Here is a 23,831-nt window from a genome sequence, read left to right on the forward strand (position 1 = left end):
TGAGCTATTTCAAATCCTGAAGGATGATGCTGTGAAAGTGCTGCACTCAATATGCTAGCAAATTTGGAAAACTCAGCAGTGGCCACAGGACTGGAAAAGGTCAGTTTTCATTCCAATCCCAAAGAAAGGCAACGCCAAAGAATGCTCAAACTACTGCACAATTGCACTCACCTCACATGCTAGCAAAGTAATGCTTAAAATTCTTCAGCAATACATGAACCGTGAACTCCCTGATGTTCAAGCTGGTTTTAGAAAAGGCAGAGGAACCAGAGATCAAATCACCAACATTCACTGGATCATGGAAAAAGCAAGACAGTTCCAGAAAAACATCTATTTCTGCTTTATTGACTATGCCAAAGCCTTTGACTGTGTGGATCACAAGAAACTGTGGACAATTCTGAGAGAGATGGGAATACAGACCACCTGACCTGCCTCTTAAGAAATCTGTATGCAGGTCAGGAAGCAACAGTTAGAACTGGACATGGAACAACAGACTGGTTCCAAATAGGAAAAGGAGTACGTCAAGGCTGTATATTGTCACCCTGCTTATTTAACTTATATGCAGAGTACATCACGAGGAACTCTGGGATAGAGGAACCACAAGCTAGAATCAAGATTGCCGGGAGAAATACTAAAACCTCAGATATGCAGATGACACCACCCTTATGGCAGAAAGTGAAGAAGAACTAAAGAGCCTCTTGATGAAAGTGAAAGAGGAGAGTGAAAAAGTTGGCTTAAAGCTAAACATTCCGAAAACTAAGATCATGGCATCTAGTCCCATCACTTCATGGGAAATAGATAGAGAAACAATGGAAACAATGGCTGACTTTATTTTTCTGGGCTCCAAAATCACTGCAGATGGTGATTGCAGCCATGAAATTAAAAGACGCTTACTCCTTGGAAGAAAAGTTATGACCAACCTAGATAGCATATTCAAAAGCAGAGACATTTCTTTGCCAACAAAGGTCCATCTAGTCAAGGCTATGGTTTATCCAGTGGTCATGTATGGATGTGAGAGTTGGACTGTGAAGAAGGCTGAGTGCCGAAGAATTGATGCTTTTGAACTTTGGTGTTGGAGAAGACTCTTGAGAGTCCCTTGGACTGCAAGGAGATCCAACCAGTACATCCTAAAGGAGATCAGTCCTGGGTGTTCATTGGAAGGACTGATGTTGAAGCTGAAACTCCAATACTTTGGCCACCTGATGTGAAGAGCTGACTCATTGGAAAAGACCCTGATGCTGGGAAAAATTGAGGGCAGGAGCAGAAGGTGACGACAGAGGATGAGATGGTTGGATGGCATCACCGACTCCATGGACATGGGTTTGGGCGGACTTCGGGAGTTGGTGATGGACAGGGAAGCCTGGCGTGCTGTGGTTCATGGGATTGCAAAGAGTCAGACATGACTGACTGACTGAACTGAACTGAACTCAACTGACACACAGCTTTATATCTAATCCTAGCAAAAATTTTCAATTGCAGCACATTTATTCTCTTAATTGTTCTTCCTTATCTTCACTGTGAATATTCATATTTCTATTATCAAACACACACCCATTCATGTGCAAAAAAATCAGACTTCCTTCTTTCTGCAAGTTTTAGATAGTGAATTTCTAGGTTGCATAAGTGACTATAATTTTCATTTTTAGTTTTCTGCACCCTTGTCTCCCAAACTATCCACCATTTTACATCATTAGCAAAGATTTCCTCAATTACAAGGAGCATCAAAACAAAAGTGCTCTTTGCCTTCTCTCTCTCTGGAATATGAAATTGTTATCAAGCAGAGAATTAATATGTTGTCCTGCTTTATAGTAAAGTATCTCTTCCAGGAGCTGTCTAGTTCACTCAATTTCTCTGTCATTATAATACAACTTGCCTTGACATCCATTTCTTAATATGTACCAGGAAACCACTATCCACGTTCCCTATTTGGCAGGAAGTCTATACTATATTTTCTCAACACCCCACTTCTGCTTCTGCTTTTGGTTCTACCCCCAAAACTCTGTCCTATGCATTCATCATGAAGTCATTAGATTTGCCCAAAGATGCTCACCATCCCATCCCACATGCACTGCATCCTCTTCTATTTGAAGTGTCATGTTACTTATACTAACTTCTCTATCTTCCCTGCATAATCAACCACTAAAGGGGCTTCCCAGGTGGCACTAGTGGAAAAGAATCTGCCTGCGAATGCAGGAGACATAAGAGATGCAGATACAATCCCTGGGTCAGGAAGATCCCCTGGAAGAGGAAAAGGCAACCCACTCCAGTATTCTTGTCTGAAAAATTCCATGGGCAGCATCCCCTTCCATCTGAAGTATCATGTTACATCAACATCTCTATTTTCCTTGCTTGAATTTTCTCATCTAATAGAGGAAACTTGCTTAATTGACTTACCTAATTTAGGCAAATTTATGGCTATAAAATTATTTTAAAAGGAACCTATAATTTTGGCATAATAATTAGCAGAATTATTCCCATAGAAGTTGCATGAGAGGTTATACTATACCAGAATCAATTGAAAATAGAGACAAATTTATGTACATTATATCAAATTTGTGGTTATGTTTCATGATATTTAAACAGCTAGGGGTCTTAAACAAATGCTTGGTGATCATAAGAAACTTTCGAACTCTAACAAAGGGATCATTTAATTCTATTGTGTATGTTAGTCACTTAGTCATGTGTGACTCTTTGCAACCCCATGGACTGTAGCATGCCAGGCTCCTCTGTCCATGGAATACTCCAGGCAAGAATACTGGAGTGGTTGGTTTGCCATTTCCTTCTCCAGGGGATCTTCCCAACCCCTGGATCGAACCCAGGTCTCCTGTATTGCAGGCAAATGCTTTACCATCTAAGCTACTAGGGAAGCTCTTTCATCCCATTATGACTAATGAAACGGACAATAAGTAGCGAGTCAAACTTAAAATCAACCTAATTTTTCACTCATTCATCAAACTGACGATACTTGAAGTCTGAATATTCCAAAGAATACTTACAAGCTCATTGCCATCAGTAGCCATGTATGACGTCAGATTGGTAGAAACAAAAGCTAGAAGAGAAAAAGCATTTTCAGTTAAATGTTGCAGGAAATCACTCTTAAAATTGTATATCTTCTTGACAGGAAGAAAAGCACTTGTATTTTGATTGATGAATTTCACAATAAAAGCAATTCCTTAAAAGGCCTTTTAATTCAGAATAAGCCAAACCGTTAAAAACTGAGTTCATAAAATAAGCCAGAATTTTAATTGCACATGTGTCAGTATTTCTTTCAAGTCTACAGCAAGATATATTGTATATATTTTTTATCTACTTAATATTGTACTAAGGGCTTCCCTGGTGACTCAGAGATAAAGAATCAGCCTACATTGCAAGAGACACAGGTTCTATCCCTGGGTCAGGAAGTTCCCCGAGAGAAGGAAATGCAAACCTATTTCAGTATTCTTGCCTGGGAAATCCCAAGGACAGAGGAGCCTGGCTACAGTCCACGGGGTGGCAAAGAGTCAGACATGACTGAGCAACTAAACAACAACAATTATCATACATAGAGATGCATTTTTGAACAGTGAAAATATTTTCATCTTCAAGATGAACAACATAATGTAAGATGTGGACATATCTGATCCATTACTATTGTTCTGATGGTATTAACTGAACAATTTCAAAAATGTAACCAATCCCTCAGCCTCAGAAATCTCGACTTTAATATGAAGATGAGCCCCCTTTGATGTATTGCACTTTGTAGTGGATTACCTGAGAAACTAGACACTCTGGTTTCAAGAAAAGAAGATGAAAACAAAAAGGAGAAAATTTCATATCCTCAGACTAAAAAAAAAAAATCTCACATCTTCAGACTTTGATAAGCAACAAACTTGTTAAACATCCACAAGCCGCTAAAACTCTCTGCAAAGGAAAGAGCCTTTCACCTCTTCCCAGTGACAGATCCATACCCCATGTGACTTTATTTCTTACACCAATGGTTCCCAAATTCTGAAGATGCATAGCCCTTCTTTATGTCAAAAATGCCATATTTATATCACATTGATATGAATAAAACATTTATTTGTAAAATGCCAAAGAGAAAAACCACAATAAAAAAAGACTGACCAATTTACTTAATTTTTTAACTCACTTGTTTAAAAAATACAGTAAAACATAAATGGAAAATCAAATCACAGGCTGGTGAAAACATTTGCAGTATTCATTTAATACGTAAAAATCATAACTTAGACAGTTCTCTTATTCACCAATAAGAAAATAATAAGTAGACTGGGAGACCAAGACGGTGTAATAGAAGGACATGGAGCTCACCTCTTCCCACAAATACATCAAAAATACATCTACATATGGACCAGTTCTCACAGAATACCCACTGAATGCTGAGGATCTCATAGAATCAACACTGCAAGAAAGATCACTGCATAACTTGGTGGGATGAAAGGACAAAACAAAGAAGCTTGGGATAGACCTGAGCTATGAAAGCTTCTCATTCTGGGACCCCTCAACAAGATATGGAGTTTCAGGGACTCAGAAGAGGACACAGTAGCCAGCATGCAGGAGCAGGACAGAGAGAAAGGTGCCCAGAAGGTCCTGGCCACCTCACTGCACACCCCAGCCTGAGATACATCCCTGGTGGAGGGCATGGTGGCGGCTGGTTGCTGGTACACAGGACTTCAGCAGACAGACCCAGGGAGAAGATTTGGTTTGGATGCAGAGACAATCCCAAAGGCCTCAAGAATGGTTCAGGCCACTGGAGGTGTGTATAGGACCAACGGGAACCCAATTTGTCAGTGCACATGCGAAGGGAGTGGCATGGCCCCACCAGAGCAGCTTCATCCTCAGCTTGCTCACAGAGGGTGCAGCTCCACTCTACAAGCTCTGGGCACACACAAGCACGTGTGGGTGGCCCATACGCAGGGTGGGGCTGAAATCTGAACTGATTCCTGGTGGGTGCCTGACATTCACAGAAGATTCACACCACTGGCAGCTTCCTGAGCACAGCACCGGAAGGACTTCCTAGCTGACTACCGGCTTTTCCTTTGCTGAGGTGGGGCAGAGGGCAGTTTCGGCAACAGTGCACCTCGTGAGCACACACAAGCGTGACAGAGAGTATCACAGAGAGCACGTCCCAGTGGATAGCTCTGGCGGAAGAATACCCACGGGCTCCGTTACCAGCAAAAGTACACCAGTCCTGCCTACCTCACACCGCAGCTTAGAACCAGATCTGAGAGCTTCTACTTCAACAGCTGGAGAACAGGCCCTGCCCTTGACAGAGCTATGACCACCACAGAGCAAAGAGGAGACCCCTTCCAAAAACCAGTGCAGCCTCCGATCACCACAATATAACCTTCACCCCTGAAAAGGGGGTACTGGCTAGCACACCACCCCTGAAGAACGATGTGGCAGGTAGCCATACCAAAAGCAGCCCTGGCATCAGTGAGACTCATATAGAATGTTCCCACATAAAAACAGCCCTTCAGGACCACAACAGATAACTGTTTCTCCTAAATTGAGTCACAGAAATGTAACTAAAATGAAGGAGCAGAGAAACTATTCACCAATAAAAGAACAAGAGAAGTCGCCTGAAAGACCAAGTAATGAAACAGGCTTTTTCAGTTTACTAGACCCTGAGTTCAAAAAGGAAGTAATACAAATTTTGAAGAAATTAAGAAAGATTATTGCTAGAAATAGGGATCACTGTATCAAGGAACTGGAAACTATAAAGAGGGGCCAATTAAAATTAGACAACTCAATTCCAAGATGAAAACTGAGCTAAAGGCAATAAATAGCAAATTAAACAATTCCAAACAAAAAAGTGACCTAGAAACTACCCAATCAGAAGAGAAAACAGATAGAAAAATGAAAAAAATAAAGAAAGCAACATATGAGACCTATGAGATAATATAAAGCATGCCAATCTACAAATAAGGGTACCAGAAGAAAAAAAAAAAGAGAGAGAGAAAAGGGGATCAAAAATGTATTTGAGGAAATTACAGCTGAAAACTTCCCAGACCTAAAGTAGGAAACATATCCAGATACAGGGAGAAAAGAAAAGAAAAGTCAGGAAGAGGAAGTAAAAAGGCAATCTCTTTGAAAATCATGTCAAAAAAATAAAATACCTTGAAATAAACCTGATCAAGGAGATGAAAGACTTATACACTGAGAACTATAAAACATTGATAAAGGAAACTAAAGCTGATTCAAAGAAATGGAAAGATACCCCATGCTCTTGGACTGGAAGTATTAATATTAAAAATGACCACAGTACCCAAAGCAATCACAGATTCAACACAATCCCTATAAATAACCCATGACATTTTTCACAGAATTAAACAATCCTAAAATTTATATAGAACCACAAAATACACAGAATTGCCAAAGCAATCCTGAAGAAAAAGAACAAGAAACAAGACTCTCCCAGACTTCAGACAATACTACAAAACTACACTAATCAAAATAGCATGGCAATGACATGAAAACAGATATATGGGTCAATGAAACAGAATAAAGAGTCTAGAAACAGACCCACAGACCTATGATTGATTCATCTTTGACAAGGGAAGCAAGAATATACAATGGAGAAAAGACAGTCTCTTCTTCAGCAGGGGTTGTTGGGACAGCATAACAGTTGCATGTAAATCAATGAAGTCAGAACACTCCCTCACACCATACACAAAAATGAACTCAAAATGGATTAAAAACTTAAATGTAAGAAATTGTAAAGCTCTTAGAGGGAAAGATAGGCAGTACACACTTTGCCATAAATCACAATGAGATCCTCTTTGATCCACCTCCTAGAGGAATGGAAATAAAAACAAAAATAAACAAATGGGACCTAATTAAACTTAAAAGCTTCTGCAAAGGAAACTATAAACAGGATTAAAAGACAACCCTCAGAATGGGAGGATATAATTGCAAATGAAACAACTGACAAAAGATTAACCACCTCCGTAATATATAAACAGCTCATACAGTTCAATGTCAGGAAAACAAAAAGCCCAATTAAAAAAATGGACAGAAAACCTAAACAGACATTTCTCCAAAGAAGAGATACAATAAACACAAGAAAAGAAGCTCAGCACCACTAATTATTAGAGAAATGCAAATCAAAATTACAATGACGTATCACTTCACACCAGTCAAAATTGCCATCATCAAAAAATCTACAAACAATAAATGCTGGAGAGGATATAAATAAAAGGGAACCCTCCACTGCTGGTGGGAATGTAAGCTGATACAGCCACTAAAAAAACTAGGAAAAAAATCTACCATATGATGCAGCAACCCCACTACTGGGCACATACTTGGAAAAAAACAGAGTTCTGAAAGACGCATGTACCCCAGTGTTCATTGCAGCACTATGTACAACAGCTAGGACATGGAAGCAATCTAGATGTCCATAGACAGATGAATGGATAGAGAATACGTAGAACATATTTACAATGGAATATTACTTAGCCATTAAAAAAACAAATTTGAGTCAGTTCTAGTGAGGTCGATGAACCTAGAGCCTGTTACACAGAATGAAGTAAGCCAGAATGAGAAAAACAGACATCACATATTACTGCATGTATATGGAATCCATAAAAATGGTATTGATGAACCTATTTTCAGGGAAGGAATGACGACGCAAATGTAGGGAATGGACTTGTGGACACAGTTGGGGAGGGAGCGAGTGGGATGAATGGAGAACGTAGCACCAACAAATACGCTATCGTGTGTAAAATGGATAGTTGTTGAGAAGTTGCTGTATAACAGGGATCCCAGTCTGGTGCTCTGTGATGACTTAGAAGGATGAAATGGGGGAGGGGAGGGAAGCTCAAGAGGGAAGGGATAGATGTGTAATTATGGCTGATTTGCATTGTCGTATGGCAGAAATCAACACAACACTGTAAAAATTAAAAAATAAAAAAGATTTAAATACAAGACATGACACGATAAAACTCCTAGAAGAGAACATAGAAGGAACGTTCTCTGTCATAAATTGCAGCAATGTCGTCTCAAGTCAGTCTCCCAAGACAAAAGAAATAAAATTTTAAAAAAACAAATGGGCCTAATCAAACTTAAAAGTTTTTGCACAGCAAAGGAAATCATAAACAAAACAAAAAGACAGCCTATGGAATGGGAGAAAATGTTTGCAAATGCTAGAACTGACAAGGGATTAATTTCCAAAATATGCGAACAGCTCATACAGCTCAATATTAAAAAAAAAAAAAAAGGAAGAACCAACCCAACCAAAAACTGGGCAGAAGACCTATTCATAAATAGACATCTCTTCTAAGAAGACATACAAATTGCCAGCAGGCACATGAAAAGACACTTAACATTGCTAATTATTAGAGAAATGCAAATCAAAACTACAATGCTGTATCACCTCACACCAGTCAGAATAACTGTCATCAAAAATTCTACAAATAGGAAATGCTGGAGAGGATGTGGAGAAAAGGGAACCCTCCTACACTTTTGGTGGGAATGTAAATTGGTGCAGCCACTGTGGAGAATAGTATGGAGATTTCTTAAAAAACTAAAACTGGTTACCATATGATACAGCAATCCCACTCCTGCCTCTATATCCAGAAAAGATGAAAACTCTAACTTGAAAGGATACATGCACCCTACAGTAGCCAGACAAGAAAGCAAGCTAAGTGCCCACTGACATGTGAGTGAATAAAGAAATTGTGATATGTATACAATGGAATATTATTCAGCAATACAAAAGAATGAAATCATGCCATTTGCAGTAACATGTATGAACCTAGAGATTAGCATACTAAGTGAAATAAGTCAAACAGAATGACAAATATCATATTATTTCAGTTACACATAAAATCTTTTAAAATGATATAAATGAACTTATTTACAAAACAGAAACAGACTCACAGATAGACAGAAAACAAAACTATGATTACCAAAGGGAAAAGAGGAGGGATAATTAAGAGCTTCATATTAATAGATACACACTACAGTATACAAAATGCCAAGCTGGATGAAGAACAAACGAAATGCAGGGCTGGATGAAGCACAAGCTGGAATCCAGATTGCCGGGAGAAATTAACAATAACCTCAGATATGCAGATGACACCACCCTTACGGCAGAAAGTAAAGAAGAACTAAAGAGTGTCTTGATGAAAGTGAAAGAGGAGAGTTAAAATTTTGACTTAAAACAACATTCAAAAAATGAAGATGCCAAATGGCATCTGGTCCCATCATTTCATGGCAAATAGATGGGAAAACAATGGAAACAGTGACAGACTTTATTTTGGGGGGCTCCAAAATCACTGCAGATGGTGATTGCAGCCATGAAATCCAAAGACACTTGGTCCTTGGAAGAAAAGTTATGACCAACCTAGACAGCTTATTAAAAAGCAGAGACATTACTTTGTCAACGAAGGTCTGTCTAGTCAAAGCAGTGATTTTTCCAGTAGTCATGTATGGATGTGAGAGTTGGACTATAAAGAAAGCTGAGTGCCGAAGAATTGATGCTTTGAACTGTGGTGTTGGAGAAGACTCTTGAGAGCCCCTTGGACTGCAAGGAGATCAAACTAGTCAGTCCTAAAGGAAATCAGTCCTGTATATTCATTGGAAGGACTGATGCTGAAGCTGAAACTCCAATCCTTTGGCAACCTGATGCAAAGAACTGACTTACTGGAAAAGACTCTGATGCTGGGAATGATTAAAGGCAGGAGGAAAAGGGGACAACAGAGGATGAGACCATTGGATGGCATCACCAACTCGATGGACATGAGTTTGAGCCAGCTCTGATAGTTGGTGATGGACAGGGAGGTCTGGCGTGCTGAAGTCCATGGGGTGGCAAAGAGTCAGACACGAATGAGCAACTGAACTTATACAAGACAGATAAATAACGAAGTTCTACTGTAGAGAACAGGGCACTATATTCAATACTTTATAATAACCTATAATGGAAAATAATCTGAAAACTATATAAAATATATATATATACATATACATTTGTATTCATGTACATATTATACATATTCCCTTGTGGCTCAGCTGGTAAAGAATCTGCCTGCACTGCAGGAGACCTGGGTTCGATCCCTGGGTTGGGAAGATCCCCTGGAGAAGGGAAAGGCTACCCACTCCAGTATTCTGGCCTAGAGAATTCCATGGACTGTAGAGTCCATGTGGTCACAAAGAGTCGGACACAACTAAGCGACTTTCATTTCACTCACATATTATATAAAACTGAATCACTTTGTTGTACACCAGAAACTAGCACAATGTCACCTATGCTTCGATAAAAATATTAAAAATTTTATAAAACAAAATAATTATCAAACTAATCAGATAACAAGTTTAGGAAAATTCAAAACATAAAAATACAAATGACAAACATTGGCTACCTAATGCAAAGAGCCAACTCATTGGAAAAGACTCTGAGGCTGGGAAAGATTGAGAAGGAGAAGGAAGCAGCCGAGGATGAGATGGTTAGATAGCATCACTGACTTACTGGACATGAATTCAACAAATTCCAGGAGATAGTGGAGGACAGAGGAGCCTGATGTGCTGCAGTCCATGGGGTCGCAAAGAGTCAGACACGACTTAGTGACTAACCAACCACAATATTCAGTCTCATTAGTAATGAAATAAGCTCAAAGTAAAACAACAGCCTAACTCCATGTTTAATCTTCATGACTGGCATACACAAAAAAAATGTTAGAAGCCAAGTTTGGTGGAGGGTGTTGAAAGAAAAACTTGTTGTTGGGATGCCCAATTATTATAGCCTTGCTGGAGGACAATTGTTGATGTTGATGACAATGGTGATGTTGATGACAATGGTGACATTCACAATGACTGCTGACATTTGCTGAATCTTTACTATCTGCCATCAACTATGGGCTTCCCGGGTGGCATGAGTGGTAAAGAACCCACCTGCCAATGCAGGAGACACAGGAGACTCAGGTTCAATCCTTGGTGTGAGAAGATCCTCTGGAGGAGGGCATGGCAACCCACTCCAGAATTTGTGCTTGAAGAATCCCATGGACAGAGGAACCTGATGGGCTACAGTCCATTGGGTCGCAAGAGTCAGACACGACTGAAGCAACTGAGCACCATACCAAACATAAGAAAGTTTACAATATATTCTTAATGAAACAGTAGGGAAAGTGTGTGCAGTGGAACTTCATTCACTTTTTATTATAAAAATATAGGTTTATATGATACAACTCACACATCAGTGCCTTGGAGGGAAAAGTCTGAAGAAATCTACAGCAAAATATGTATAGTGGGACTTTCTTGGTAACTCAGTGGTTATGAATCAATGCCTCAAACATGTGTCTACCCATTGCAGAACCTTAATGCATGCTTTTCAGCAGTCAGGTCAATTCTCACTTAGTCAAGGAAGCTTTCCACTATATTTATTGGAGATCAGTATCTTTTTGTATGTTCTCATTAGCCCCTTATCTTTTATTCATAGAAGGTCTCATAATTGTACAGAATTCTTAATTTTGCAATTACTTTGCTAACATCTGACTCCCACCATAGTAACTTACCTGAGGGCAGAAGGCATTCTCTTACCTTGTCTATCTGTTTATTGCTCTGTACCCCATCTTTGTATACTGGTTGATTAAATAGACATTTGTTGAGTAAATGAATTTAAAATACAGAAAATAAAAGCTCTGAACTACAGATGAGTTTCCATAAAGAAAACCTATGAATTTCAATTTTTTATTTCATTTAGTGGAATAGTACTGTCATGAATAGCCCATGAGAAATCCCCTTCCCAATCTGCAAAAGGTGGAAATGAGACTGTGTGATGTCAAACCTCCCCAAGTTAGAGAGCAAATGGGCAGAAATAATATGCAAACACTGGTGGAAGGAGGCATAGGTGAGAGAGGACATGCCTTTACGGAGGCTATGTGAATGTTCACTTAAGTAGTTCATGTAGTGGCTTTGGAGTTTGGGTACTATATTTCCTGAGGTGGTCGACATATGTGAAATCTAAAATGTCACCAAAATGATTCAGAGTGAGGCAGAAGAATCGTCAGAACCACCTAAGCTTAATCTAGTTTCTCCTCTTCCATACAAAGCACACAGCCATACTTTAGAAGAATTAGGAAGTGGGATGATATTTATGAAGACTCATGGAAATACACTTGCTTATGGTCTGGACAAAAAGAACCAGCTCAGCTAACGATGTTATAGGGTACATGGTATCTCTAAATATTAGGTAGCAGCAAGATTCGATAAAAATACTTATAAAGCACACAATAAAATTAGCTTGTGGAAAATTATACTAATGCTGGCAAAAGTGCTTTGGAAGTAATACTTTTTCCATAGTCCCAACCTTTCTGAGAATATTAGTTTAAGGAAGGTGCCTATGAGTGAAAGAGTTAAAGGAAGAAGTATTAAGTTCTCTGATGTTTTGATAAAGAATTTTTGTATAATTCCCAGGAATTAAAAACATATAAGAGCCTAACAAGATATAACAAATAATATTTATAAATCAAGTTTCCAATTCTTTGCTTTCAACAAAATTGAAGAAAAATCTATTTTAAGTCTATTAATCATTAAAGTAGTTGTGATATTTGGCATATTCTTGGAAGAAGTTCAAAAAGTACTCCATTCCCACCTATTTATTTATATGAAAAATAGTTTTAAGTGCTTACATACCTAAAAAACAATAATAGGATTAAAACTGGTTCTGAACTCTAATACTAGAAATAAATAATACTCATGGGTATTGTTACATACCCAACACTTTGGCCACCTGATGTGAAGAGCCGACTCATTAGAAAAGACCCTGATTCTGGGAAAGATTGAAGGCAGGAGGGGAAGGGGATGACAGAGGATGAGATGGTTGGGTGGCATCACTGACTCAATGGACATGAGTTTAAGCAAATTGTGGGAGATGGTAATGGATGGGGAAGCCTGGCGTGCTGCAGTTCATGGAGTTGCACAGAATCGGACACGACTGAGAGACTGAACAACAAAATTAGGAAGAAAATCTCATCTGTGTCATTAAACACTGCATTTTCAATAAAAACATTTACCTCTTGTATTAATCATCATTTGTCAAGATGTGCAACATATTTATATTTTTTGTTAAGTTACAAACCAATAATAATTATAATGGCTCACTCCAAATGAAATCATTTATGGTTTAAAGGATTATGCCACTTCAAAATTTTTTAGTAAATTTCATTTTAAATATATGCAATATATTGTTGAAATGTATCATAGGATTATTAATAAGTTTTAAGCATAAAAATATTTTATAATTGTACAAAAATCCATGGAGTATTGGAATAAAAATATGAGTTCTAGGGGGGAAAAGTGCTATGTAAAATCTAAAACTCCAAAGATTACTTTAAAAAAATAAACATACCAAATTTCTGTTTACATTTAATGTTATATTTAAAGAGAATATAACATTTTTCAGGCTTTCCCGGTGGCAAGAGCCATAGGAGACGTGGGTTTGATTCTGGGTCAGGAAGATCTCCTGGAGGGGGTTGTGGCAACCCACTCCCATATGCCTGCTTGGAAAATCCCATGGACAGAGGAGTCTGGTGGGCAATAGTGCACAGCATCGCAAAGAGTCAGACATGATTGATGTGACTTAGCATGCACATATAACCTTTCTTCACTATCAAGATTCATAATATGCCACAAATTTCATCTTTTGCAACTATTTAAACATATGATAAAAACTCTGGGTGACAACTTAAAATTTGAGGAAGTATGTAGGGTTTCCATATTATTTGATAGATATACAACCAAAAAAAAAAAATGTTTTAAAATCACTGCACACACATGGTTTAGGGCCAAACAGATCTCACTCCACCACTTAAATGTGGAAACTTAAAAAAAAAAATTCACCTAATTTCTCTAAATAGTAAGTGCTTCATCCATTAAACAGAAATGACAATAACCAGCTGATAGGATTTTGTTAGAATTAAGTGAAATATCATATGGGAGACACGCAGATGCTCAACAAGAGGTAGCAATTACCTAGAATGGGTGCAATTACCCAGAAATCGCTTTATTATAGAAAACTATTCTTCCTAATGGAGTTAGCACACAACTAAAGGGTTTGAACAAGTTAGATAACAGGTTTCATCAAATAAAATAGCTTTCCCACTTCAAGGTTGAATAAACTCCCTAACCTACTCTCCTAGAGACATTTTTGGTATCTTATTTCAGAGTTTAAGGAAATAGTTTTCTTAGTCATATCTGAGACAATTACCTTCTTTAAAGAACAGTTCCTTAACACAATACCACATGCTGCTGCTCCTGCTGCTAAGTCGCTTCAGTCGTGTCCGACTCTGTGTGACCCCAGAGACGGCAGCCCACCAGGCTCCCCAATCCCTGGGATTCTGCAGGCAAGAACACTGGAGAACACAATGCATGAAAGTGAAAAGTGAAAGTGAAGTCACTCAGTCATGTCCTACTCAGCAACCCCATGGACTGCAGCCCGCATCTCCTCCGTCCATGAGACTTCCCAGGCAAGAGTACTGGAGTGGGTTGCCATTGCCTTCTCCCAATACCACATGACACTTAGCAAAAACACTAAGGTCATTACTATTTTTTAAGTCAGTGAGACGAAATCAAATAAAATATTTGTATTTCTGAAATGAAATTAAATAAAATATTTGTATTTCTGAAATGAAATCAAATAAAATATTTGTATTTCTGATAAGTCCTGTAATTGAAAAGTGGAAATATATTTCATTACAATTCCAAAGATGAGATTGTTCCTAAATTTATTACTGGTTTTCTGGACTGAATGTTTGTGTCCCTGCAAAATTCATCTGTTGACATCTAATTCCAAGCATGATAGTATTTGGAGGTGAGGACTTTGGAAGGTAATTAGGTCATGATGCAGTATGAGGGAGCCGTCATAAATGAAATTAGTGCCCTTGTAAGAAGAGACCAGACTCACTCTCTCCCCATGTGTAGCTACAAGAAGAATCAGCAGTCTGCAACCCAGAAGAGAGATCGTACCTGAACCTGGCCAAGCTGACATCATGTTCTTGGACTTCCAGCCTCCAGAACTGTGAGAAGTGAATTTCTGTTGATAAGCCCCCTTGTTTACAATATTTTGTTACAGCAGCCCAAGCTAGCTAAGATGCTGGTGAAGAACCATTCCTTTTTGTTTTATCCTAATAAACTTCATTCTAGCAATTTATTTTAGAAACTTTTTGGTAAACTAGTTAAGTAGAAATACATATTCTGGTCCCATATCATTTTAAAACCAGAAAATAAATTAAGAATATCAATACACAACAAATGCACTATTGATAAAGCAGACAGTTGATAATTAGAATTTTTAACTTAAAAAAATTTCACTAAAGGCAGTTATAGTTTCCATTGATCCAAAAGTAACTGTCTTTTTTTTTCTTTTCTTTTTTTTTTTAATTTTAAAATCTTTAATTCTTACATGCGTTCCCAAACATGAACTCCCCTCCCCACCTCCCTCCCCATAACATCTCTCTGGGTCATCCCCATGCACCAGCCCCAAGCATGCTGTATCCTGCGTCAGACATAGACTGGCGATTCAATTCTTACATGATAGTATACATGTTAGAATGCCTTTCTCCCAAATCATACCACCCTCTCCCTCTCCCTCAGAGTCCAAAAGTCCATTATACACATCTATATCTTTTTTGCTATCTTGCATACAGGGTTGTCATTGCCATCTTTCTAAATTCCATATATATGTGTTAGTATACTGTATTGGTGTTTTTCTTTCTGGCTTACTTCACTCTGTATAATCGGCTCCAGTTTCATCCATCTCATCAGAACTGATTCAAATGAATTCTTTTTAACGGCTGAGTAATACTCCATTGTGTATATGTACCACAGCTTTCTTATCCATTCATCTGCTGATGGACATCTAGGTTGTTTCCATGTCCTGGCTATTATAAACAGTGCTGCGATGAACATTGGGGTACATGTGTCTCTTTCAATTCTGGTTTCCTCGGTGTGTATGCCCAGCAATGGGATTGCTGGGTCATAAGGTAGTTCTATTTGCAATTTTTAAGGAATCTCCACACTGTTCTCCATAGTGGCTGTACTAGTTTGCATTCCCACCAACAGTGTAGGAGGGTTCCCTTTCTCCACACCCTCTCCAGCATTTATTGCTTGCAGATTTTTGATCCAAAAGTCACTGTCTTAATTGTAATCTTTAGGATGATGTAGTAAAACAAGTACCATGCCTACCCTTTTAAAGAAGACAGTTTATTATGATCTCAAGATAGTTTTCCGTTTGAAAGAAACTATGGGCTAGACTTATTCTCTTTCTCATGGAGCCTTAAATGAAAACAACGTAATGAACAAAAAGTTTAAAAGCCAACAGATTCATTCACAACAGGCGTATCCTTTAAAATTAGTGTTAGTGTTCAACAAGACACTCTCAGAACAGTAAATGGATTTATAGACAATCCAAGAGCATAGGCAAACAATGTGCATTATTCTTAATCCAAAAACTAGAGCTCTTCGGAAGGAGAAAATGCTGGTCATCCTAAAAGCAGAACTCTCAATCACCAAAAAGCATGGAAAATGTGTGACAACGAAGTACACACTTAACCAGCAGCGACGCCAGCCTGTAAGCATCTTCTGTTAAGTGACTGTCCATCAGAGCAACACCATGTGAGCAGCAGAGAAAATGCATCTTTGCTCAGATAAAAAAGTGAAGGACATGAAACAATCCACTGGCTTTGCTCCTTAGCAGGACGTCTCTTATTAAGGCAGAGTAGGAGAGAAGGGAGCAAAATTCAAGATGCCCCCCTTCACCCCCGCCCCCCGGGAGCATGCATGCAGGGATGTATTGGGTGGGCTCGTCTGTGGTTATTATTTTTCCGGGAAATTTACAAAAGGGAAAATTTTATTCAAATTATTGCAAACTTTTTTCCTTTTAGCTTTATTGTCATTCTGTCCCAATCCATCTCTCCTACAAGTTTTAAAAGTCTTATTCCTCTTATTTATTTTCTCTTTTTTGTCTTTAACTCTTCCACTTATTTCACTGCATTTCTTTTCTGCGGTCTCTCCACTTTGAGGATAATCCGACAGATGGTTTTAAGACTCGCAGCTTTTTTTAAACAGAAACTATAATTAAAATTACTTTATTTTCAACACCACTGAAATGCTGTGATCCATCGTCTGGGGAGATTGGCAGCCCTCATCTTTTCTTCTCCCTCCTGCCTTCCCACATAAGCTTCCAGCCCTGACAATTACAATTTAGACATAAAAATCCACAAATCTAAGATGGAAAAGCCCTTCTTTCAGCCAATAATGTCAATCTCTATCCCCAAACAATCATTTTTACCATAGTAACAGGCAGGTGGAAAACTGTAAGCAATGACCAACAATCCCTCTTCTACCTCTTGGAGGAACCTGCACCAACCTAGAAGGCTGGTGGCCGCCCCCCCTTAGCGAGGCACGAAGCTCCCTTACATCTTTGACCTCAAACATATAGGTCCTTTTGCAGCTTCCAGAACCCGAAAGATTCACAGATTATGATCTGCAACCCAGCATGCCCTAGGGCTCTGGCAAGAGACTGGAGCCCTGCCAATTTCCCTCCAGGTGTAGCCAGCGCTGCCCACGTGTGCCCTGCACTCATTGCTCCCAAGAAGGCACTTTCCCTTTAGCAGCTAGTGGGGTCAACCAGATGCCCAGAGACCAGTGGGACTCATACCTATGGGATTGATTCTGTTCCTGGGATTATCTTAAATTCCACGATGCCAGCCCAGAGTAACCCCACCAGCCCTCCAGAACTGAGCTAGCACACTGATTTTCGGCTCTTCAAATTATGTATAAAGGTAGGGGCCCTGCAAAATAACTTTCACCCACCCCCTCAACATACACATGCACAAAAACATACATCACAGTAGCAACTTCATGCACCACTGCAGATAAAGCCTCCAAAGTACCTGCCTCCTCTCCTGCACCAGTGACAGATGGACGGAACTTCTAGGAGTCAGTCATTCTAGCATTCAAACTAGCTGTGTGCTGAGGATGGATTTATAAGATTTCTGATGGAAACCCAAGGAACCTCCTCAAAGGTCTGTATAGCCCCAGTATGCTCCATCAGGTAAGAACAGGGCTTCCAGGCCTATGACAAGGCCACAGGAACCACTGGTAGCCCTTCTCACAAAGGATCAGTTATTAGGTCCGCTACGGGGTGTCCCAAAGTACATACACCCTGTTTGTCCACAGTGGCCGCTCCTAGTAACAACACCTGATCCCTAAATTCACTTCACTCCAGCCTGTATGGGGCGAGAGTAGATGCTGTGTGCTAAGATGGGCCAGACAAGAATGGCAAATGATCACCCTTCCCTTTCTACAATCGGCAGCTCTAAATTTCTCCACGTGACTTGCAGGCATATTTTCTCTCTCTGGAAGAAGGTACATGTTTCTGACTGTAGTATCCAGACTGTGTTTACACTGCTCTGAGGCAGCCTGTCACCTTAATTAAGCTTTACCCAACAACCCTTTTTCCACAAAAGTACGTAAGTATAACTCCATTGAACCCTCTTTCCACAAAAGTAAGTATAACTCCATGCAGCAGGGCCCTCTTCTATGGAACCATGGCAGGCTAGAAAGAAGCTAGAAAAACTATTACAAAACCTTCCTGCTGCTTGCACCCATTGCTCTGGAGTTGAACAAAAATTCCTCTTTTGTTTGGCTGATTCTTTCTTGGGAAATACTGCTTTGATGGGACTTAGGATTTTGCAAAATAGTGCATGAGGCCCCATCCAAAAACAGAGGTCATGACCATAAGGAGCTAACCTGCTGTGCATAAACACAGGAAAGGCTGCCTTAACCAAGGGGCTTCCAGGGTGGCACTAGTGGTAAGGAACCCACCTGCCAATGCAGGAGGAGGTGGTAAGAGATGCAGGTTCGATCCCTAGGTCAGAAAGATGCCCTGGATGAGGAAATGGCACCTTACTCCAGTATTCTTGCCTGGGAAATCCCACGCACAGAGGATCCTGGTGGGTTCATGGGGTCACAAAGAGTCGAACACAACTGAGCACATGAGCACAGGTACAGCCTTTATCAAAAAAAAAAAAAAAAAAGGCGACTTCTCTTAGATACAGTGACACTCGGCAAGATTCTCAAAAATTCTTTGCAGTCTTCACATCAACTCAGTAAAGTAACAATACCTACACTTTCACAAATAAAGAAACTGATATACAGAGCACCTAAACCAGCTACTTCACATGGCTAGTAAGTCATAAAGTCAAAATTTGAATTCAAGTCTTCAGACTCCCAGCTCGGGGTCCTTTGGATATTAGCAGTGCTGCCTCTTCTAATAAACTTTGCCTTTTCAACTTCTCCTTAACAGCATGCTTAGCTTTTCTGCAAACAGTAAATCTCATCACATTCTTAGAGAATAAATTGAGTGCCATAATTCTTGTAGACACTCCAGGCCAGGCATACAGTAGGCACCTAATAAATATCTGTTGACTTATTCTGACCCTCCCTCTACTTTAGGACAAGTTAGAGTAAATTTAAACAATTTACCAAATTTGAACAATTCAGAGAAGCTGTATGTGACTCACCACAATTGACATCTTTTACTCAAAGGGCTGACCTTCCCAGGTGGCTCAGTGGTAAAGAATCTGCCTGCCAATGCAGGAGACGTAAGAGACATGGGTTCAATCCTGGGGTTGCGAAGATCCTCTGAAGAAGGAAATGGCAACCCACTCCAGTATTCTTGCCTGGAGAATCCCATGGACAGAGGAGCCTGGCGGGCTACAGTCTATGGGGTTGCAAAGAGTCAGATACAACTGAGCGACAAAGCATGCACTCAAAGGGCTACAGATCAGCTGCCACGGGGTGATTTTGAAGGATCTGATCAGAAGGAATATAGTACCTAGAAAGAGACATCAGAGACTCAAACGCAGTTTGTGTTCGGATTAAGCACTCTTGCCAAGACTTCATTCATAAATAACGTAGGGCTCACATCCTGGGTGCACTCCTAAATATCTGTATCAGTCTCTCAACAACCTTGATGCAAGTACCTGATTTTTGTGTCTGCTGACAAATTCTTGGTTAATGTCTCCAAAATTTTTAAAGAAGTATTAGAGGTCTTGCCAAGATGTATATCTATTTACTATCTAAGAAGAGCTGTTAAATTATTAAACCCATTCGTGTGTGTGTGTGTGTGTGTGTGCGCACGCGCGCACGTGCTCAGTCGCTGTCATGTCTCTTTGTGACCCCCATGGACTGTTGCCCAACAGGCTCCTCTGTCCATGAGATTTCTGAGGCAAGCATACTGGAGTGGGTGGCCATTTCTTCCTCCAGAGGATTTTCCCCACCAGGACCAGGATTGAACCCGAATCTCCTGTGTCTCCTGCATTGCAGGCAGATTCTTTACCTGCTGAGCCAAAAGCCACTGTTAAATACCCCCAAATTGTAACATTTGTTGACACAATCCATGTACTGTTGCCTTCAGAACTAGATTAGCTATCTCTGGAATCATAATATATATGCAAAGAGACACCTAGTGGACAAATATATATGTACACTATTGAGCTTGAGACCAGAGACAGACTCAAAGATCATTCTGACTCTCTAATTTAACATGCTTTAGATTTCAATTGAGCAGTTTTTTAAACTACTGGAATCATAAAGCTGGATATCTAAGTTTTACAAAACATTTTATGTTCATTTCTACAGGAAATTTTTGCTCTTTTTTTGTGAGTGTGTTTTTTTTTAATTAGACTATCATTGACATAAAGTCCTGAGAAATAACACAAAAATGAGAGTAGAATGTAATTGACCAGCCACTTGTATTTCTCTGAACACATGTGTGCTTATTTTTGGTTTCCACCTCTTCACAGACCTTATGTATGAGATTTTCCATTGCCTTTGGGTTGTTTTATTCTTGCTTTTAATTAAGAAAAGCTTTTTTTTTTTTTTTCCAGCCAGTTTCCTGTGGTCTGCCCAGCTTCCTGTGGCCTGCCCGCTCTCTTCATTTCATACTCCCTTCTCACCCACACCTCACCTACACAGTTTTATACCCATCTTCTCACATTCAACTTATACATGCACCTGCCACCCTCCCACTGCCCTAGATAATTTTAACCTCAAAAGTAAAAGTCTTGTCATCACAAGAAAGCAAGGAATTGTTTACCTATTCCTGACACCATTTTACTGAAATTTGGTTATGTCCAATGTTTGGAAATGTTTTATTAATTAAATAGATAAGTTAAATTTAAATCTGTATGAATGCATGGACTCCAACTTGTAGAATTTTAGCTCTGAAAAAGAAACACTCGTTCTTGAGGAAACCAGACAACATTTACAAAGTCCACTCACTCTGAGACTGCAGTACCAGGAAAAGCCAAGTCATGTGGAGTCCCGGGAGAACAAAGTGCAAATTATTTAAACTAAAAGTGGATGTAGAAGGCTTGCTAGATACCAGCCCAGTACGTAAAAACTGATAACTTTCTACATTCCAGCAACAAAAAGCATGAAAATAAAATTTGTAAGAAGATATGCATATAGCAACATCATTAAACCCCAAATCTGTTGGAATGAATCTAACAAAAGACGTGTAATACTTCTATGAGGAAATCTATAAAACACTATTGGAAGAAATGTAAGAACATCTAAAGAAATGGAAGGCTAGGTCACATTCATTAATTAGAGGACTCAGTTGCAAAGATGACTACAGTTAGTACTTTTTCGTTGCTGTTATTTTTATATCTTACAGCCATAGGATATTATTTTACCTTTTATTTTAAAATTCTTGTTGTTTTGTCTTTCATTTTAGATCTATAATCTACTTGCAATTGAATTTTGATTCTGGTTAGTTTTATTTTTCAAATTAATAACTAATCGTCTCAGCATCATTTATTGAAAATACTGTCATTTCATTATCTAATCATAAAGGAGAAACTTGGTAAGTTGGAACCCTAAAATTAAGAATTTACATTTTCCAAAAGACAACATTAGGGACAGTAAAAGCAAGAAAATGAATGAGAAAAGATATGTGCAGTATATATAACCTATACAAGGCTATATATCAAAATGCATAAAGAACTCCTATAAATCAGTCAGAAACACAGAAAAACCCAAAAGAAGAATGAAAAAGGTCTTAGGCATTTCACAAAGGAGGATATCAATTAGTAAATATATGTATGAGAAGGTGCTAAGCCTCATTAACAATCAGTGAAATGAAAGGCAAACCTGCAAAGAAACATCATTAAACATCCATCAAAATCATGAAATTTTAGAAGACTGACAATAGCAAGTACACTGTAAAGCCAATGAAAACAATCAAACACTGCTGCTGGAAGTGTGAATTAAGACAACCATTTTGGAAAACTGGCAAAATCTGCTAAAGCTAACCAGTACAGCCTATGACCCATCAATTTTATTCTTTAGTATACGTGCATCAGATATGCATGCACACAAAAGTTGAAAACGTATATAAGAAGGTTTCTAGCAACTTTATTGATAATAGCAAAATGTTTTTAAAAATCCAAATGTCTACCAACAGGAAAGTGGATAAATAAATTGTGGATTGGTCACACATGGAATACTACTTAGCAATAAAAAGGAGGAAACTCATCTCACAGGCTTATAATGAGAGAAAGAAATCGGATATCGAAGAAGATAAATGGCATGATTCTTTTTATACAAAATAATAAAACTGGCAAAACTAGACCTCAGTGTTTAGCAAAGTACACTTGGGTTATAAAATTATACAGAAATGCAAGGAAGCAAGGATCACAAATGGCAGGAAAATGGTTACCTTTAAAAGAAAGCAGGGATTATTTATTAGAAGGGGCACAAAAGGTGTCCTGGGGTCCCAAGAGTATCCTTTCTTGACTCAAGTAGTGGTTACAAGAATTTTTTCTGTGTGATAAATCAAGCTATTCAAATTAGTTTTGTGCACTCTTCTATATTAATGTTATATTTAATATGTTTTATTTCAAAATAAAATTTAAGAAGTAAGAATTAGCAATATGTTATCTAAAAAGGATATGAAATGTTAAATTAAAAGATAGAAACAGATATCCAGGCAAACATAAACTAAAAGAAAGCGGTGATGACAATTTTAATATCTGAAAATATAAAATTCATGATAAATGTATACATTTATAACAAAAACTAAGACTGGAAAATATAACCAACATAAACAGATAAATACATTGTCTTAAGAAACCACAACTCAGAACTTGAAAGAGAAATATATAACAATTATATATATGTTATAGGTAACACAAATAAAATGTCATAGTTTATTAACATTAAACTATATCAATAGCTTAAGCAGACAATAAATAAACAGAAATGTAGATGATACAAATTAGCAAATTTATATACACAAAACTCTATACTTGAGAAACAAAGGATAAAAGCTTATTTTCAGAATACACAGTATTTGTCAATAATTGATAAAAGTACTATATTACAAAGAAGTCGATAAATTTCACAAAGTCAATTTAACACAGACTATGTCCTCTGACTGCAATGCATTAATTATAGAAATTAATAGTGAAAACTTTAGCCCCTGGTGGCTCAGATGGTAAAGAATCTGCCTGCAATGTGGGAGACCCGGGTTCAATCCCTGGGTTGAGAAAATTCCTAGAGTAGGAAATGGCAACCCACTCCAGTATTCTTGCCTGGAGAACTCCCTGGACTGAAGAGCCTGGCAGGCTATAGTCCATGGGGTAGCAAAGAGTCAGACACGACTGAGTGACTAACGCCACTAATAATGAAAACATAGCTTTAAAAAGTCTGTATGTCTGGAAACTAAATCTTGCATTACTGAAAGAAAAAACTGGATAATCAACAAGGACTTGTGTATAGCACAGGGAACTCCACTCAGTATTCTACGAAACAATAACTGATATGGGAAA

General features: G+C 38.6%; 1 protein-coding gene across 9 annotated transcripts in view; it reads right to left on the reverse strand.

The window, feature by feature from the left end:
* Positions 1-23,831, reverse strand: part of IPCEF1 (interaction protein for cytohesin exchange factors 1) — a 171,829-nt gene that overhangs the window by 97,157 nt on the left and 50,841 nt on the right. For all 9 annotated transcript variants that reach the window (XM_060419853.1, XM_027972592.3, XM_027972591.3 and 6 more), the window contains one exon: positions 2,997-3,049. Coding sequence is in view for 8 of the 9 variants with exons in the window: in XM_027972592.3 (XP_027828393.2) it covers positions 2,997-3,020 (24 nt within the window). In the remaining variant the exon portion in view is untranslated. The remainder of the gene's footprint in view (positions 1-2,996; positions 3,050-23,831) is intronic.

This window comes from Ovis aries, chromosome 8 (assembly GCF_016772045.2).
Source record: "Ovis aries strain OAR_USU_Benz2616 breed Rambouillet chromosome 8, ARS-UI_Ramb_v3.0, whole genome shotgun sequence".
Classification (NCBI taxonomy): Eukaryota; Metazoa; Chordata; class Mammalia; order Artiodactyla; family Bovidae; genus Ovis; species Ovis aries.